Raw genomic sequence first — 19,500 nt, forward strand, 5'->3', positions numbered from 1 at the left:
GGCCAAGTCAAGCTTCCTCTGCGGAGGGACCGTCCCCGGGTCCCCGCTCCTCCGGGAGCCCAGGAAAGCACAGGGTTGGGGCCACTGAACTGTTAAAAAAATTTATTAAAATGTCCAGCAGTACAGAAACGCAGAGAGTCAGAAATGCCACGGAGGAGGAGAGGGGGAGAAGGGGAACGGGACACGGCAGTCACGTCGCAAACAGCAGAGATCAGAAAGCGCCGTACACACACACGCCAACTCCAACGGGGAACCGACAATGAACGGAAAAGGGAAAATCCAACCCCAAAACCAGCCGGGAGGGCCCTGGTGCGGGGTAGCCCCACGAGCCAGGGCAGGGCAGGAACGGGGACCCCGTGCCGGGTGTGGGGACACCCCGTGGGCAGGACCGGGGCGCTGAGGACACCGGCTGGGGCAGGAAGACGGGGAGGCTGTTAAAAAACTGGAGCCATCCAAGGGGATGCGATGGCCAAGGGCAGTCGGGGTGATGGGTGGGGGGCTGCTGCATGACCCCCCCCAAAACCTGGAGGGGACCAGACCCCAGCAGGGGCAATCAGCCAGCTGCAGAACAGCCCCCCCAGGGCTCCACGGGGATTTGGGGGTCCCCGTGCGGGGCTGGGGGCTCGACCCCGGGGTGCGGGCACGGCACCACGGGGTCGAGGACTGAGCGTGGGGCATGCGGGGAGGGCTGGGGACGCACACGCTGCCGCCCCCGCCCGATCCTATTCCCTACAGGGCCGGGCATCCTAGGAGCTAAAGCAAAGGGGGGTTATAAAAGAGGGGTGGGTGGGAGGGAAAGGGGTCAGGAAACGTCACCACGTCCCATCCCAGAGACGGCTGGTCCTGGGGCGCCCGCGGGGGCCCTTGTGCTTGCTGCTCCCCCGCCGGCTCTAGAAGTAGTGGCCCTCCTCCATCCAGTCCAGCCGGAGGTGCTTGCGGTGTTTTCGCCGCTCCTTGCGGGGTTTGTGGTGGTGGTGCTGGTGGTGGGGGTGGCTGTGGCGGTGCCGGTGGTGCCGCCGCGCCCGGTGCGACCGCCTGGCTAACGGGGGGCAAAGAGCGGGGGGCCGGGGGGGTCAGGGAGCCCCCAGACCCACGCACCGTTCCCGGACCCCCTCCCGCCCCCCCAGGTCCCCACTAACGTTTTGTGCAGAGGATTTTGGGCCGGTCCCACTTGCCGTTGCTGTGGCACTTGATGGTGGGGATGTGGCGCTGGGTGAAGCCCTCCTCGCACTGGTAGCGCACGCTCGAGTGGATGCTGTACTTCTCCTTCTTCTTCCCCACGGTGAAGGCGTTCTCCACCTCCGGCGGGGGCCCGCACAGCACTGGGGGGGGGGGGGGGACGGACAGACCCCATCAGCCGTCACCCGGACCCCAGCACCGGGAGGGGACGTGGGGACACCCTACACACGCCGCCGGTTCCGCGAGACCGAGCGGCGGCGATGGCTTCATTACAGAGCCCATCCATCGAGAGGTTCCTCTGCCAGATTTGCAGCAAGGTGTTCCCGAGGATTTACATAGGTAATTAACGGCCTTATCGGGGCGAGCACATCGTTACGCGCGGCCGGCGGGAGAGGGAGGCGCGCTCCTCCGGCTCACAACGAACAGCTGGAGGTTAATATAACTTTCAAGATAAGGAATGAGAACTTAATAGTTTTAATGGCGGCAAATTAAGCAAATTAAAGTGGAGAGGGAAGAATTAACTGTGGGGAAAAAAAAACATAATGGAGATTAAGGGGAGCTGCTCGAGTTTTCCTTGGTGAGGGGCTGGGAGAGGTTTCCTGAGGATGAGGAGGTGCCTGGACGCTGCAGGGTGGGGATGGAGGATGGGGATGCTGGGAGCCATGGGATGGGGATGCAGGATGGGGATGATGGGCGCCATGGGATGAGGATGAAGGATGGGGATGTGGGATGGGGATGCTGGGATGGGGATGAGGATGGGGATGCTGGGAGCATGGGATGGGGATGCAGGATGGGGATGATGGGGGCCATGGGATGAGGATGAAGGATGGGGATGCTGGGATGGGGATGGGGGGACCCTGGGGGTGGGCCCTGGGGCTGTCCCCATCCCGCCTTTCTTGTACCTGTGCCTTTCTTGCAGATGTAGGGCAGGTTGTAGTTGCAGGGCACGTCGTTCCACTTGCCGATCTCGTGGGACACCAGCACCACGCAGTCCTCGCCGCCCGCGAAGAAATTGTCGGGTTGGTTCTCCCGCCAGTTCTCGTATTGCTGGTGGGAAACGAGGGGGGGTGAGAGCACCCGCACCCCGCGCCCCGCACCCTGCGCCCCAGCAGGAGCCACCTCCGCGGGCCTCACCAAGCCGGTGTTGTCGGTCCACTGGAAGTCCTGCTCCACGATCCTGTCATTGAGCCCGATCCAGGTGTTCTCGTGCCCGAAACCTGGTGAGAGAGGTGTGAGGGAGGGTCCCCAACCACCAACACCCGCACCCATGGAGGTGAGGAGCACCCAGGGGTGCCGGCGCCTGGAAAGCCCCAGGAGCAGGAGCCTTCTGGGCTGCAGGATTCGTGGCTGGAGAGTGATGGGATGCCAGCGCAGGAGGGACATGGGCACCTGTGCCAGCACCGGGGGGACCCTCTCCTCACCCACTGCCCCCTCCAGACCCCAAGCCACAACAGCCTCGGTGTGGCATGGAAACGGCCCAAACTGGAAATACGGGGAGCAGCCCCAGCATCGCCGGGAGTGCCGAGCACTGAGATTGGGTCAGCCCCATCGCTGGGCCCCCCTGGGCCCCTTCCCCCCCACCCAGCCCCATACTGTTGATGAAGCCGTGCTCCTCCTGCGAGTGGATGCTGGTGAGGTGCCCGGCGCGGCGGCGGCAGTCCCGCTCCGCGTCCTCCCAGGAGCGCCGGCGGGCGAAGTAGCGGTAGCAGTGGCCCTGGAACTTGTGCCAGTTGTGGTCGCAGCCCTCCGTGTCTGCGGGGACATGGGGACACTGGGGACTGGGGCCAGCCCCCAGCACCCCAGGATGCACGGAGACGCTCCCCACTGCTGGGGAGGCTCCTGGGTCCTGCCCCGGAGGGGCAGAGGCTGGATTTGGCCAGTGATGCTGCCCTCGGGGGGGACAAGGGGGCTGCCCCGTGCCTCTCTCCCCACCTTTCTCGCAGCGGCTGCCCCCGTAGCTGGGCAGGCAGAGGCAGACGAAGGAGTTGACCTCGTCGATGCAGGTGCCGCCGTTCTGGCAGGGGCTCGACAGGCAGTCGTCGATGTCTGCGGGGACGGCAGGGGGCTGTGGGCGCGCCGAGACCCCCGGCACCCTCCTGCCCACGCTGGCCCCACCGGCAGCATGGGCACGGCACACGGGCATGCTCACCGATCTCGCAGTTCTCCCCGGTGAAGCCCTGGGCACAGCTGCAGCTGCAGACGGAGCCGTTGGCGTGGCAGGTCCCGCCGTGCAGGCACGGGTTGTTCTGGCACGGGTCGGCCGGAGCTGCGGGGCAGGAGCGGGTGCCGTCACGGGGGGCACCCTGGTGCTTCGCCCCTACCCACCCCATTGCCCCCATCATGCTGCACCATGCACTGGGACGCCCACCCAGCCCCGACACCAGCCCCAGCTCCTTGCTGGCAACGTGGGGACAACACAAACCCAGTCCTGGTCCTGCCCCAGGGCCTTGGCACATGGACCACGGCGACTTTTCCGCCTCTCAGTGGCTCTAAGTCTCACGTATATTTGTTACTTCTTTTTTTTTTTTTCCCCAGACACTAAAAGTCTGTGTATGCCCAACCCCCTCTGCTGGGAGCTGCCTCGCTAGCTATTATTATTAGCGACTGCAAATATTAAATATTTAGGAGGACGCTTTCCTGGCTCACGTTAATAGCTCAGCTCGCTTTGAGAAACCCCGGCTACGCACTGAACCTGTCACAGGCACAAAGCAAGCACCGAAGTCCCCAACGAGCCCTCTGCCTTGGATAAAACCTCTGCTTTGAACCCAACCCCACGGGTCTGCACCGTGCCCAGCGTCCCCAGCGCCCCAACCCTGTGGCACCGCGCTCACCGTGCCGGCTGGTGTTGTCGGTGCCCGTCCAAGCCAGCAGCTCCCTCTCTTCCAGCAAGGGCTCCTCGCCGCTCCCGCTGTCGACATCCAGCAGCGGGGCTCCCCCGGGCCCCCCCGTTGTGGACGGCTCAAAGAGCGGCTCTGCGCTCGGGGAGCCGGGCACCTCCGGCACCCATGGGTGGGGGGCGGTGGGTGACGGCCAGGGGGTGTCAGTGGGAGCTGAGGGGTGGCTGGCCAGGGTGGGGGGGTCTTCCCTCTTCGCCTCCCCCGAGGTGTCCTCCTCGCTGGGGCTGGGGGGCTGCCGGGGGGCTGGGGGGTGCAGGAGATGCTCGGCTCCCTCCAGCTCCGGCGCCGTGGGGCTCACAGGTCGTGGGGCACCCGCGGACCCGTCCTCTGCCTCCCCTGTGCCCTCCGCTGGCCACTCGGAGCCAGCCCGTGGGGTCACCTCGCCGGCCGTGGGTGAAGGTGAGGGGACGTCCCGTGCCACGGGGGTGACGGCTGCTTCGTCCCTCGGCTCAGCCGTCCCTGTCCCCGCATCCCCGTACACGGCTGGGTGCTCGTGGCCAGGTTCAGCCCCCATTTCGGGTGTCCCCTGGGGAGCTGTGGGGCTCAGCCCACCCTGATGGGGATGGGGAGAAGCCGCCACCGTGGTGCCAGGGATCCCCATGAGCAGGTGGAGGGAGGCCACTGCCTTCCTCTGCCTCTCCAGTGAGCCTTCCCCCAGGGCCCCGCTGCCATCACCGCCGGGCTGCGGGGACGTTTCAGGGAAATCGGCCACCAGCGGGGCTGGGGGCAGCGGGGGCCGTGGTGGGATGGGGTCGCCGTCCGCCTTGGGAGGGGTGTCCCCAGAGAAGTCCTCGGTGGCATCCGCAGGCAGCCAGGGGGAGTCACCGCGGGCGCTGGGGCCACGGGGTGTTGCCCGCACTGCGATGACATCCTGGTGGTTGGAAGCACCACGGGGAGCCACGGGGGTGGGTGGTGATGGTGGCAGGGATGTCCGTGCAGCCCCCCCGGGACCACGCGGGGCCGTGCGGGGGCTCCACTGTGGAGAATCCCTCGGTGACGGGGGCACCGGGGCAGTGGCTGGTGCCAGCAGCTCTGCAAGAGATGGCAGAAGGTGGGGTCCCCTGGGCTGGAGCACTCCAATGCCACTGCTACCACCCCCCCGACACACACACACACACACCCCAAGCATCACTTACTGTGGCCGATCTCATCCTCCACCTCGTTGGAGAGCGGGTAGGGACCCCCCCCAGGGGGACTCTCAGCACCGGTGTGGGCGATGCTCCACGTCTCCACCGCGTTGGCTGCAGCCCCCTTCACCTCCAGGGCCAGGATGGGGGCATGCGTGACTGTCCCCACTGGGTCCCCGGCCACTGTAGGGTCCCCAGCCACGACGGGGTCCCCAGCCACTGTGGGATCCCCAGCCACTGTGGGGTCCCCAGACACCGGGGGGTCTCCAGTCACTGGGGGGTCCCCAGTCACCGGGGGGTCCTCAGCCACTGGGGGGTCCCGGCTCTGCTGCTGCAGCTGGAAGTAGCGCCCATTCAGCCCAGCATAGCTGCTCCTTTTGGGGGCACGTGAGCTGCCCAGCAGGGTGCTGGGGGTCTCTGCTGCCGTGCCAGGGACTGTCCCCAAGCCAGGCGGTGCTGTCGGTGAGCTGGTGACCTCCTGGGCTGGGCTTTGGGACCACGGCAGCAGGGCAACCGGGGGCTCCTCGGGGCTGGGGCCTTCTTGCACTGGCGGTGCTGGGCTGCTGCTGGCCGGATCCTGCCAGGTGCTCACAGGCGCCTGGTCCACCACGTTGAGGGCTTCGTCCTCGTGGGGCCACGCCGGAGAGGAGGTGGTGGCTGGCGGCAGGGCCGTGCCGTTGGCCCCGGGGATGTCACCGCGCCACGCTGCCACGCTGCTGCTCACCGCCCGCAGCTGCTCATCCTCATCCTCCCCCGGCCCCGCAGCCCCCGGCTGTGGCAGGAGGCCGACGCGTGGGGTGTCCCCAGATGTGGCCGGGTCCTCACGCTCCTCCTCGTGCTCCACCAGCACGTTGTCGCTGCCCGGCGGGTCGGGCGTGGGCAGCTCCTGCTCCTTCTGCCCCGTGTGCGCTGCGGCGGAATCACCGGCATCCGGCGTGTCCGCTGTGGGGAGGAGGACCGGGGGTGGGCCGGGTGCCTGGGACACGAGTGGGGACCCGGTGGTGGCACCACAGCCCGTCACCGTTACCTTTGTAGCAGTAAGCATCAAACTTGGAGGCCGGCTGGGGGAAGCCAGTGCGGTTGGGGAACTGGTAGAGGGTCCTGACGCCCGAGGCCTCACCGCCGCATTTCCTGCGCGGGACCCTGATGGGGTAGCGGACGCTGCCGTCTGCCAGCCAGCCGGGGTCGCACTGGTCCAGGCCATCGCGCCAGGCCAGGTAGAGCTGCCCAGTGGTGGCCAATGAAGCTCCCTGGGCCCGGCAGTGCCTCCGGGCCCCCTGAAAGGTGAACCGCCCCGGCGCCGTGGCGTAAAACACCTTCCCTGCAAGAGAGCGGAGCTCGTCGGAAAGCCGTCACCATCCCCAAGGGTGGCACCGAGCACGCCAAGGGATGTCCCCAAGCATCGGCGTGTGCCCGCCGCCGCGGTGCTGCTTGCCTTGCAGCTCCCGTGCGTAGCAGTAGACATCGTACAATTCACCGGGCTCCCTCTGGCCATAGCTGCGGACACCGGGGAGACTGTTGCGGTCCCCGTAGCAGCCGGGCCGGGACAGTGTGATGGGGTACCTGCGGGAGAGGGGCGCGGGGGGTGCTCAGCTCCGTGGGTGCCCACGACAAGGGGTACCCACACCACGCGCTTACCGCACGCTCTGGTCAGCCAGCCAGCCTGCGTCGCAGTTGTCGTAGCCGTCCTCGAAGGCAGCCTGGAGGTGCTGGGGAGAGGCGATGACGGCCGAGTTGTCCAGGCAGGCGCGCTGGGCAGCGGCAAAGGTCAGCGCGTAGCGCTCCCCCGCCGGGCGGTAGTGGAAGACGACGCCTGGAAGGAGAGCGGATGGCACGGCTCGTATAGGGTGCACAGTGTGTGTGGCTTGCACTGGGTGCATAAGGTGCACAGCTTGCAGAAGGGGTGCAGGGCACAGGGGCTGCGTGGCTTGGATGGGATGCATGGCTTATAGCGGGTGCACAGCTTGTAGGGTGTGCATGGCTTGTGTGGGGTACAGGGCTTGTGTGGGGTACAGGGCTTTCGTAGGGCACATGGGGCGCACAGCTTGCATAGGGTGCATGGCACGCATGGCTCACACGAGGGGCACAGAGTGTACAGGGTACAGGTGTGGGGTACGGGGCTTGTACGGTGTACAGGGCTTGCATGGTGTGCATGGCTTGCATGGCTTGCACAGGGGACGCAGGGTGCACGGCTTGTACAGGGCGCCTGGTGCGCACGGTGCACGTGGTGTGCACGGCTTGCAAGGTGCGCACGGCTCACCCAAGCACGATGCCCCACGGCTCACCCGTCACCTCGAGGGGCAGCAGGTCCTGCTCATCGTCGATGCCGGCCACCACCTCGCAGCGGTACAGCCCCGCGTCGCTGGCGCGGGCGGCGCGCAGCAGCAGCGTGGCGTTGTAGCGGTCGCGGGGGTAGCCGGGCAGCGACACCCGGCCCTCGTAGGCTTTCACCACCTTCACCGCGTTGTCCTTGGCCACCAGGATGGGGACGTCCTCCCTCTGGCCGGTGGCTGAGCGCACCTTGCTCCATTTGACGCGGGGAGGGTCTGGGGGCTCGTTGGGCCCCAGCGAGGCGGAGGGCTGGAGCAGGAAGAGGCAGGGCAGGGCCACGGGCTCCCCCAGCCCCGCGTGCACAGCCTGGTGCTGCACCCGGTTGATGTGGATCACCTTCCCATCGTCCTGGGAGCCTGCGGGGAGAGGCGCCCAGATACCACGGGGATGGGCAGCACGAGCTCCCACAGGGCTCTGGGGCTGCTGGGGGGGGGGGTTTCCATAGCGCGGGGGGAGTTGGGGGGCTGGGAGGGCATTGCAGGGTCTTGTCCCGTCCCTGCCCTGCGATTCGGTGGCACCTGACCCCACTGGGAGAAAGCCACCTACCCCCGAGCTGGGATAAAGCGTGGCAGCGATGAAGACCTCCTCCTCCTCCTCCTCCTCCCGCAGTAATCCTGCCCACCCCGGGCACTCTCCCACAAATCCCATAACTCTCGGAAAGCCCCAAGAGCTGCTCTCCCTGCCCGCAGCAGGAACGGTGGCGGATGCTCCCCGCAGAGGCAAGCTGGCTGGGGACGGCCACTAATCCCGGTGCGGGACCCCCGGGCGCCTTCCCCCACCCTATTCCCACTCCATCGCAGCCACAAAGCTTCACCCCGAGCCTCTCACTCCTTAGGGGCTCCAGGGGTCCTAAAGCACCCCAGGAGCAGGACGTCACCGTGCCCCTGCCATGCAGGATGGGGACACGGGGTGGGCAGAAAGGATCTGGCCCCAGAGATGCAGCAAAGCCACCCGTGGGGGACAGCTCGGCAGAGGGGGGTGCTGAGCCAACAGGATTAAGGGTTTAAAATCTCACCCAGCACGAGGGGGGGATCACGGATGCCTGGGGGGGGCTTTTCCCTCGCTAATCCCCTGCCGGCCCCTCCAGCTCCTGCGTTTTATCCCACTGCGGGGCCAGGGCATCACACAGCACCGACGGAGCTTGCAGACCCAGCCCCCTCCTGGAGCCGGTTGTTCTTTGCCCTAACTATTTATTAGTGCTGGTAGTTCATTATTTGTGTCTGTTTCCTCTTATTGGCTAATTATCCCCAGCTACTTCGCGCTGCCGGCAGGCGACGGCTCCTTGCTCTTCGCCCACAAGCTGCTGCCCCTGCTCGCAGCTGGGAGGGGGCAGGATCTGTCCCCCGGGTGCCACTTACCCACCACGGCGATGGGGAGCAGGGAGAGCCCGAGCAGGATCCAGCAGCCGGCATCCCCCATCACCTGGACCATCCTTGACCTGCAACGAGAGCGGGGTCGGATTTTCGCCGCTCCCCGTTTGCCCGGCAGCACGCCATCGGTCCCTGAACCGCCGCAGGGCCGCGGTGACACCGGCCCCCCGGGAGGCGCGGGGAGGAGCAGGATTAGCTCTGTTAGCAGGAGAGCACGAGCCTGGGGAGAGTTTGGTTTCGCTGCCGGTGCCACCCACGGTGACATCCCTGCGCCTCCGCTACGGGGGCACGGGTAAGCCCCGGGGTCCTGTAGGCTCCCCCCAGCCTGGCCGTGCAGGATGCGGCCCCATTAACATGCAGCGGATGCCTCCAGCTGCCGGAGCCGGTGTGGAGCGTAAAACCAGCAATGCCACTCGCCGAAAAGCTCCCATCCATCTGCTTCACTGCAGCAACGATCAGTGTTTTCTAAATCATTCGGTCCCCGGTCTGGGAGGGATGCTCAGCACCCCCCCGGCTCTGACACCAACCTCTGGCACGGCCCTGCCCCGTCCCCTAGCCGGGATGGGGACCGCCTGGTTTTGGGGACGCGGCCCCTCGACACTCCTGAGCTGCAGCTTTCGGCTCAGCCCGCGGCTTCCCCGCTCCCTGATGCTCCATTTTCCAGCCCTTGATTCCTCCCCCTGTCCCTTCTGCTTTTATGGGACAAAAATAGAAACAAAGAGCGAAACGGCAAGAAAAAAAGGAGACCCCCTGCATTCAGTGCTGGAAAACGGCCTTTTGGGGGGGCACAAAGCTGGGTTTTATTTCACCTGTTCTACAGAAGAAAGCATTTGCAGTCCCAGCAGCTGCCCCTTCCCTTTAGCACAGCTCCGGGGGCCTTTCTGCCTCCAAAACCTGCAGCTAATAAAAGCCGAGGGGGTCGCCTGGCCCCCAGCGTGGCTCCGCACCGTGCCTTAGCATATCTGCAGGAGGGAAGGATGCGGCCAGGGACGGCCTCTGCGGCTCGCTGCAAAGTCGGGGACAGCTGCGGCTCTCCCGAGATGCTCTGGGATGCTCAGAGAGGAGCAGGACTTAAGACCTGGGGGGGTTTCGCTCTCTGGGAAGGAAATCCCAGCGAAATCCTGGCCCCGCTGCCGCTTCCCCAGCCCCGATGGAAACCAGCACTCAACTTTCCCTGATTTCCCACTACAGAAAAAAAATACCTAAGTGATTTGGCATGCCCAGGCGCTGGGGTTTCCAGCTCCTCGCCATTAAAATGCAAATCCTGCCTTTCTCAGCTCTCCCAGCACAAACCCTCGGTGCCGGGTGTGGGACGGGGACCCCGGGCTGGGGATGGAGCTGTGGGTGCAGGACGTGGGTGCTGGCTGCAGGGTTGGGGGTGCCCAGGAGATGAAGCACTGGGGTAGAAGTGCCAACCCAAGCACTGCACTCACACATCCCTGGGCTTCGAATCACCCACAGTCCATTTTTTTGGTCTTTTCACCCCTGTTTTCCCTTTTCACTTCCCTCGACACTCATCCCTGCAGCTTCCAGGCCACGCCGGGGTGGCCGCACGGATCTGGAGCCGAAGGGACCCGGGGGAGAGCCCGACGAGTGGCGTCCACGTGCCATCGTATAAATACTCCGCTAAGCTCTGCGCTGTTTACCCAGAGCCGCTGTGCTGGAGACGGGTCCTCGCTGAGCAAACGCGGCCCACGCCGCTGGGTAAACATTCAATATTTTATTTAAATGTTAAACATGGAAGTTGCTCTTTGGATGCGCAGCCGCCCGCCGTGCCTGGACGGGCAGACGGATGGCACCGCGGTCCCACGGCCGTCCCCGGGCTGGCAGCAGCGGGTGCAGGACGCCGTGCACGCAGCGGCGAAGGGCCTGCCTGGCTGTCAGCGTCCCTGACATCAGCATTTCTGCAGGTTTTGCTTTCGCAGCAGTGGCGGCACGGTGCTGGGAGTGGACGTCAGCACCCGCTGCCTCCCTGGGGACCCCAGCCCGCTGCCAGGGCGCACGGCCCCAGCTGGCCGCTGCCACCCCTGCCCTTCAAGCACATGGCACCGTGTCCCGCTGGCACTGTGACTCTGCTCCAAGCAGGAAGACAAAGGGAGGACCCCGCCGTGTCCCCACGCCCCGTGGCTGCCACTGCTCTCAGCCAGCGCCAGCCCGAAAAGTTGATCCCAAGGTCAGGGAAAGAGGCAGCGCAGCCTCCAGCCATGCCGGTGCCAGCTCTGTGCGCAGCCCCCACCACGCGCCCTGCTGGGACCCCCCAGGAGAGGGGACGTCAGGGACACCGGGGACAAAGCAGAGCCTGGGCACAGCCAACATTCCCCCTCCCCAAATTAATCTTCTCCCCATTATGATGTCCCCAGCTCAGGGACCGCATCCAGGCAGCATCCCCGGCACCTCATTAATTACGGGGCCGTCTCCCTCCCTCCCACCTCCTCCTGATCCACTAACCCCCAGCCAGCCCCAGCACGGCCACTGGGGCAGGATTTGGCCTGGGGGCCGTGGGTTGAGCTGGGTGTCACCGCGCTGTCCTCGGCCACAGCTGGCGGTGACACCAAGGCACGGAGGGTGGCACCGAGAGGCAGCGGCGGCCGTGCCACCGCGTCCCCGCAGGCTGAGCGGTGCAGGCGCTCTGGGTGGCCGCAGTCGGGGCGATGCCACGGCTCGTGGCACGGTGACACTCGTGGTGCCACGTGGCTGGGCCCTCTCGGGGACAAGGGAAGTGTCCCCGTGCCCTACGTGGCCCGGCACCTGCCGCAAACCGGGCAAAAGCCAAAGGAACGGCAGATGAGAGAAATTTAAAATAACGCCGGTGCAAAGCCGCCCCCCCCCAAGCCGGGCGAACATTTTCACATCTGTCACTAGCTGTCACCACATGAATAATTCATCCGCCTCATGAATATGCAAAGCCGGGGCTGGTGATTAGCTTCAGCTGAAACCTAGCTTAATTCCTCCCAGGCCACCGGGTGCCGGGCTGACCCTGCCACTTTTGGGGCATTTTCTCGTCCCGCCCTGAGCCGTGGGGCTGGGCAGGGGGCAGCCAGGGGTCTGCGGACCTCGGGGTCCCTGTGGAGCAGAGGGGACACTGGGGGGGACACCGGCTCAGAGACACTGCCACCCCCATGGGCTGCAGCAGGACGGGGGCACCCCCAGCTTTGGGGACCCCCCAGCCCTGGGGGTGCCCCCAGCCCCGCGCCACCTGCAGCCGTGGTGCTGGCGCTGTGACCTCTGCTGTCCCCACGGGTCACCGTGGTCCCCAGCACCATCAGGGCACCATGGAGCATTCAGCACCCAGCCGTCCGGGGTTGTCACCACACCGCGGGGCCAATCCTGCCCCCTGCAACCCCATGTCCCCACTTCCCTCCTGGCGGGGTGGGGGCGAGCACCCAGGGCCCCCGCAGGGCTGCGCGGCCACGGCAGGAGCCCGGCAGCGGGGCTGGCTCCGCGTCCCCTCCTCTCTGCCCACAACAAAGGAATTCTGCAAACCGCGCTGCCGTCACATCTCGCAGGCAACGTGATGCTCCCGCTCCCCCCCAGCCTGCGAGAATAAATTAGCACCTCGGCAAACTGTGATCCTGGCCAATATGGGCCCTTTGCTGGGTGCGATTTTTATTAGGCAGACAGTCTGCAGCCTTTATTTTAGATTTCGCTCTTATTTTTATTATTATTTTTTTCCCACCCCCCTGCTTTTTGTCTCTCCCTGGGAGGCTGAGCACCCGTAGCAGGAGCCCCAAAGCCCATGCAGAGTCACGGCAAACCCCGGCCCCATAGCGGGCTCGGCCGCACGCCGGCAAGCGGCCCCAAAAGCAGCACCAGCGCCCACCCAAAAGCAGGGAGGCTGGAGGGTGCAGGATGCGGCCAGCGGGCCTGGCCCAGAGCTGGGCCTCCAGCACCTTCCTGCCCAGGAAACACCGGGTGTGCCGGGGTCCTGGGGAGCCCCCGAGCACCCCAAAGCCCTCGCTGGTCCCCACACACGCATCCATCCTTCCCGGCATCCCGCCGGCCAACCCAGCCTCGCCGTGCAGCTGGCGGATGCGGGCTGGCACTCATCCTGCCCACGGTGCCAAGCCCCTGCTGTGACACCAGCCCTGCCGGGTCCCCAGCAGCTTGGGGGGGACACTGGGGACACCGTGTCCAGAAACTTTCCGGCTCCCTCCCTGATGAGGAAACCCCGGTGGCACCAACAGGGACCGGGCAGGGGAGGAGACCACGGCGCACCGGGTCCAGCACCACAGGGAGGGGACACCCAACTGCCAGCACCTGCCACCCTCCCCGTTGTCCCTTGTTTCCTCTCCCCGCCACCAACTCGCTGTCAGCATCCTCCAGCCCTTCCTGTCCTACTGGCCTCCGTGCTGGTGTCCCCCAGCCCTGGTGTCCCCAAGCCCCTGTCAGCACCGGTGTCCCCAGCCTCAGAGCCCTGGTCTCCGTGTCCTGGTGTCCCCAGTGTCCCCCCATGCTGGTGTCCCAGTGGCGTCCCCACAATCCCAGCGGTGCCGGCCCTATTGTCCCCCAAGCCCCACTCCTGCTGCCCCCCAGCTGGTGTCCCCCTCATCCCCAGTGTCCCCCTCCCCAGTGTCCCCCATCCCCAACGTCCCCATCCCCAATGTCCCCAACCCCCTGTCACACCGCGCCCCCTCTCCAGCACCCCCCATCCCTTCCCACCCCGGTGTCCCCCCACCCCAAACCCGTTGTCCCCAGCCCGGTGCCCGCACCCCCGAGCCGTGACAGCCGCCTTGCCCCACCGTGTCCCCAGCCCGGGTCCGTCCCTCCCGTCCCCCAGCGGTGTCACCGTCCCCGTCGCCGTCCCCATCCCGGTGCGCTCCCACCGCGCGGCACCGAGCACCGCAGCGGGGGCGCGGCGCGGGCGGTGCCGGTGCCGGTACCGGTACCGATACCGATACCGATACCGATACCGATGCCGGTACCGTGCCGGTGCCGCACGTACCTGGGGCCGTGCTCACGGCGCGCAGGGGGTCATCGCCGCCGGAGGAGCCTCGCACCGAGCTCCCCGCCGGCACCGGGGGCTTAAAAGCGGGGAGCGGAGGGGGGGGGGGGGGGGGTGGGCAGCGGGTCGGGGTCCCCCGGAGGGGGCCGAGCCGGGCCGGGCCGGGCCAATCGCGGCTGGCGGCAGGCGCGGCCCCCCCGCCGGTGCCGCCGGTGCCGCCCGCCCGCACCTGCCCGCAGCGGCGGCGAACCCCGCGCCCGCTCCGCGCCCCGCCGCGCTGCCGGGCGCAGGGCGAGGGGCGGCCGCGCATGCGTCTCCGCCTTCCCCCCCCCCCACCCCCCAAACCGGGGCCGCCCCCCCCCCCCCCCTCCGCCCCCGAGGGGCCGCCCCCTCCCCCGAGAGCGGAGCCGCCCCCCCGGCGCCGCACCGCAGCCCCCGCCGCCGAGGATGGAGAGGGTTTGGGGGGGTCCCAGTGATGGGGAGCACCCCCGGACCTCTGGGCCCCCCCCCCCCACCGTTTCGCCCCCCGGCACTGCACCCCCGGCATCCCTGTGCTGGCACCCGGTGGGTTTTAGGGTGTTGGTAAAGCGGGGGGCATCCTCCGGCCCCTCTGCACCCCAAAATCGCTGCTCGGCCCAGAAGCCCCCTTCCCACGTGCGGCGCACCCCACCCCAGCCCTGCATGGGGACCGGCTGGCTCTGGGCATTTTTTGGGGGGGGGGGGGGGGAGGTCCAGATGAAGGGCACTTTTCCTGCCCCCCCCTTAAATCCCTGCCAAGCTGTGCAGGCTGCATCCAGCACCTTCCAGCCCCCCCCCCGCACCCCTGTACGGCCCCACATCGGGTGGGAGATGCTGAGGATGCAGGAGGATGCTGAGGATGCAGGAAGGAAGGTGCTGAGGGCGGACAAAGCCTGGGAAAAGCCCCGATAAAGCGGGAGAGATGCTCGGAAGCTGCGATGCCAGAAGTCACCCCCAACATAGGGGAAAACTGTCACCGAGCTGGGGGGGGAGGGGGAGGGGGAGGGGGGGCACCTTTTTCCCCCCCCAAAACCTGCCGGCCTGAATGGAGAAAGCCGCCCTGTCTCCCGCGACTTGGCAGCGGCCGGCGCAGCGCCCCGGCGGAGACGGGCGCCCTTTCTCTTCCGCATCTATAGGATGGGCCCGCGGAAACCCGAGAGCAAAGTTCTCATTTCCGACTCCATTGTGCGGGACTTCGCGGCCCAGGCGCCGCTTCCTGCCTTTTGTGAGCCCCTGCCACAGAGCCCTTCTGTTCCCCTCCTTTCTGCCGCTGCAGCTGGCGGCCACGGCCCCAAAAGGTGCCCGGGCGCGGGGGGAAGGCGGCAGGGGTTAACGGCCACGGGGCCTTTGCCAAGTGGGACTGGGGAGAAGGACCCGGTGCCGTCACCGTGCTGCCCCCGCTTGCTGAGCACCCAGGTGTCGGGTGGTGCCACCCTACAGGTCTCCAATTCATCGTCTTGGGGGAAAGGGCACCCATGGGTGCACCGTCTTGCTCCATCTCCGTGTCCCCAGAGCGGCTGGCAGGACACGGGGTGGCCCGGCATGGGGACGTGGGTGAGCACGGATGGTCACGCTCGAGGCCGCACCTTTGGCCATGCTCAGCAGGATGAGGCCAGCTCCAAAATGCTGACCCAGCACCAGCTCAGCACCATTCGGGGTGAGGATGCTCTTGGTCCCGCACCCATGGCAAGCCCTTCATCCTCCCTCTGCATTTCACAGCACGCCCAGGGACAGCGCCACTTCTTCCCCTCTCCCAGCTGGGAATTAACAGCGGCAGCACACCCCAGTGGGGGGATTTCTCCCCCAAACCCCCCCCTGCGCCCACAGGATGGCTGTGCCGGAGCCCAACGAGGACCGAGCCCCGTGGGCAGCCCCGGCCCCGCGGGCAGCGTGGCCGAAACGCCGCCGGCCATTTGTCTTGCTGAGCGAAGGTGCCGGCAGTGAGTTATCGGAGCTCTCCTCTCGAGTGGAGATAAATGTCATAACAGACACCAGCCAGCGCGGCTTATGGATGAGGATTTAATAGACACCGCTCCCCCCGCGCTCCTCCCCGCGCTGGCAGCTGCTCCGTGCCCGGGGAGCGCAGCCCATGGCGGGACGGCGGCGGGTACCGGCTCCCCCACCAGCTCGGGGCTGCGCCCTCCAGCCGGTCCCTAAGGGCAGGAGGTGAATTCGTGGGGTTCCCCTGGCCTGCGGCCAAGCCCCGATGTCCCTTTGTGTCCATCCCCTCCTGTCCGGCCTGGCAGGATGGGGTGGGAGATGCAGCTCCACGTGGCACGGAGGGATGGCCCCGATTCCCCATCGTTTTTGGGGGAAAGGGATTTGGGGTCGGACTTAGGGTTCCCCAGCGGCAGCACCAGCCCATCCTTGTCCTCTGCCCTGTCCTCCACTGCACGTCCTGCCTGGCTGGGCACCGGCAGCTCTGCCCCGAGCTGCTCCCAGCTGTCCAACGGGGTCCCCGCTGCGCCCCATGTCCCCATCCACGCCAGGGACAGTCTGGGTGCCCCCTGGCTTGGTGGCACTTAGGTGACTCTGCACCTTGGTCCCGCTCTGCTTCATCCCCAGCCCCGTCCAGTTTTGCACCGACGAAGAGAGCAGGGACCAGGAGCGCCTTTTTGAGCTGGAACGATGGGTTTCTGGTGAAATCCTGCAGCAGTGTTGCCGTGACGACCCTCCCGCAGTTTCCATCCAAAGATGTTTTCCTTTGTTGTGACAGGGATGCGGGGAGGGCACCAGGGAGGCGGCCGCGGGCGTGCAGGTGCACGACAGGGGCGAGGGGCTCCAGCCACCAAAGGCCAGGACCCGTCGCTGCCCCTGGGGACACCGGCACGGCACCGGCGTTGGGGTGACCCCACGGCAGAGCTTCCCGCTCCGGTACAGCCCCCAAGGACAGCAAAGCGACCGGGAGCCACACGTGGCACGAGTTTGGGAGGTCTCAGCCAGGCGTGCCTCCCGCTGAGGACCGCAAGAGAGGGGACGTGGCCAAGCCGGAGCACGGCCGTGTCCCCCGGGGTGCGCGTGGGGACCCCGTCCGGCGCCCCGGCGAGCCGCTTGTTATTCCGCTCAGGTCCGCCTCCGGCTAATGAAGCCCGTTCCAGGAGAGCTGCCACATTCACTGGGAGAGCGGCTCCGTAATGAGGCCCCTGCCACCGCAGCTGGGGCCAGCGCTCGGGGCGCTGGCACGGGGACAGGCAGCAGGACGGACGGACGGACGGATGGACGGACGGCTCTGCGGGGCCAGGATGCCGGGCAAGCCGCAGCCGGTACCTGGGCTTGGTAAAAATGCTGCTGTGATGTTGGCGCTGGGGCTGGAGCGGGGCAGGACACCCCGATCCGGGGGCTGATCCGGAGGGGGCAGGATGAGACCTGGCGCTGGTGCCACGGAGCCACCTCCACGCTGTCCCCAAGCCCTGCGGCTCGCCCCAGCTGCTCCCAGAACCCTCCCCGATTTTGGCCCAAACTGCCCCGTGCCGTGACCCGGGCAGGGTGACGGGGGCACGGAGAGGACCGCGGGCTGGGGGCCACCACGGGTGCCGTGCCCGGGGATGGGGTACCCTGCCCTGGCCAAGCACAACTTCGCTGCGAACCCACCGGCAGGATGAATTGATTTTATTTTCTGTTTCCATGACAACTGCCTCCTTCCCTTCCCCCTTCGGCCTGCCGGCAGCCCAGACCCGGCCAGCACCCGGCCCCCAAAGGAGACACGAGGGACACGGGCCGTGACCCAGCCTGGTCCCCTCCTCTGGGGACTCCCTGGGGCGGCAGCGCCACCAGCTCAGAGTCTGCAGAGAGGGGCCCAATCCTGCACCTCTGCCCTGGCTGCAGCACGGGGGGGATTTGGGGGAGCAGCCAGCGGGGCTGGGCACGCTGTGCGCGTGTCCCCCCCCCCGGGTCCAGCTGACATTCACCCCTCCTCAGCCCCTTTCTGGCACCGGCAATAACCAGCAGCAGGGCTGGACGTGGCGCTGCTTTATTAGCCCTGGCGGTAATTGCCCCCCTGGCCCTGCCCACGCGGGTACTCCGAGCAGCGTGCCCGTTAGCAGAGCCAGGCTCGTTAACGGCACCAGGCTCGTTAGTGGCACCTCATCCCCGACACCTGCTCCCGGCTGATGTGTCACCTCTCCGGCAGCCCCCGGGCCCAGAGGGCAGCAGCCCCGTGGTGCTGAGGAGCACCATGGGCGCCCAGCACCCTTAGCTCCGGCCGGCAGGGTGCTCGCTGGGAGGTTGGTGGCTGGTTGTAACGAGATAATTATAATTACATCCCTTCCTCTGCCTCCTCCCGGAGCAGTGCTCTCACCGCTGCCCTGCACGGCTCCTTCCCAGCGCGCAGATGCCACCACGCTGCCCCTCAGCACCAATTACCGAGCCCATGGCCACGCGGCGGCAGGCGGCGGTGCCAAACCTTGCCCTTCCCGGCCCCCTCGCCCCCAGCACCCCCCCCCCGGCACGGCGGAGGGGATGAAGGCAGCATCGCATCCCCCGGGAGAACAGGCAGGGCCCTGTGGCGGGCAGGGCGGCCGCGGCGCTGAATAGCGCCTGTGCCGCATTCACCGGTAATCCCCAGCGTTTACACGGAAGTGGAAATCAATCGCCGCAAGTAATTAACTGCAAAGGGCACAACACCCGCTTCTTCTTCGGAAGCGGCTCCCCGCGCCAGCCGGGGTTGCTCAGCAAAAACTCACACGCTGCCACCCCGCCGCACAAAAGGCGCCGGCACCCGCTTCCTGCGCCGGGCCGGCACCCTACGGGGCGGCACGGGGGGGGGTCTCGCCTGGTGGGAGCGGGGTCTTGGCTCCGTGCCGGTGCCTGGTTTCTCATCTCAGCAGCCTTTTCTATGGGCTTTTACAAAAGGCAAAGTCCCCCCTTGGGGCGAGCCAAGCTGCTCTGGGCCACGGCAAAATATCCGCGCTTCCCGCCCGGGCCTTTCCTCGAGAGCGAGGAGGGCGAAGAAGGACGAAGAACCCAGGGGACACGGGGTGCTGAGCAGGCAGAGATGGGGACAGGGGCGGTGGCAGAGGGGTAGTCACCATCCCGGTGCCCCCCAGGGCAAGGGGACTGCAGCGAGGCGGGGAGCAGCTCGGTCTGCCCCGCTCGGAGCAGAGACGCTGCCGGGGAAGATGCGGGTGGGAGGAGGCGTGGGCTGCGGTGGCAGAAATAGCAGACCTGTCCCCCACCGTGCGATTAGCCGAGTGACAATTAAGGCTCCCGTGTTCCTGACCCAATTTCTCAGGCAAAACTCGGGGAGGGAGGAGGAGGAAGGTGCAGCGTGCGTCACGCGTGTGCCTGCACGCGCCGTCGCATGCATGCTCGTGCACGGGCATGCAGGTGTGTGTCCTCGGTGGCACCCACGTGCATATGTGTGCCAGCGTGCACACGCGTGCGCGCAGCCCTGGCGGGGGGCCGAGCCGGGAGGACGAAGCCCCCCAGGCCCCGCGTGCCGGCGCAGAGCCGTGCTGCAGGGGGGGGGAGGTGAAGGCTTTGCAGCACTCGCCTGGTTTTATTTTTGCTTTTGCCTGAGCTCAGAGGCAGCCTCAGCGCGGTCGCTGTGACTCATGCTGGCAGACAAACACCCGGGGAGGCTCGGGAGGGCTGCAGACCGCCGCTGTGCCGTTGGCTTTTGTCACCTCCCCCAGTAA

At 67.0% G+C, this 19,500-nt stretch overlaps 1 protein-coding gene across 2 annotated transcripts; it reads right to left on the bottom strand.

Moving 5' to 3' along the window:
* Nucleotides 1-87: 87 nt before the first annotated feature.
* NCAN (neurocan) lies at nucleotides 88-13,994 on the bottom strand. Of its 2 annotated transcripts, none has more exons than XM_040537216.1 (15): nucleotides 13,847-13,994; nucleotides 8,893-8,972; nucleotides 7,489-7,890; nucleotides 6,842-7,016; nucleotides 6,639-6,766; nucleotides 6,231-6,524; nucleotides 5,213-6,145; nucleotides 4,011-5,108; nucleotides 3,329-3,445; nucleotides 3,112-3,225; nucleotides 2,773-2,931; nucleotides 2,314-2,396; nucleotides 2,082-2,226; nucleotides 1,140-1,322; nucleotides 88-1,035 (listed from the first exon to the last, which is right to left on the bottom strand). In XM_040537216.1, the coding sequence occupies exons 2-15, from the start codon at nucleotides 8,963-8,965 to the stop codon at nucleotides 803-805; spliced, it is 4,137 nt and encodes a 1,378-aa protein (XP_040393150.1). In that variant the 5' UTR covers nucleotides 8,966-8,972; nucleotides 13,847-13,994; the 3' UTR covers nucleotides 88-802. The 2 variants fall into 2 exon arrangements, with proteins under 2 accessions (XP_040393150.1, XP_040393151.1); XM_040537217.1 differs by having other exon boundaries at nucleotides 88-1,039; nucleotides 13,847-13,993.
* Nucleotides 13,995-19,500: the final 5,506 nt, after the last annotated feature.

Source organism: Cygnus olor, chromosome 26 (assembly GCF_009769625.2).
Source record: "Cygnus olor isolate bCygOlo1 chromosome 26, bCygOlo1.pri.v2, whole genome shotgun sequence".
Taxonomy (NCBI): domain Eukaryota; kingdom Metazoa; phylum Chordata; class Aves; order Anseriformes; family Anatidae; genus Cygnus; species Cygnus olor.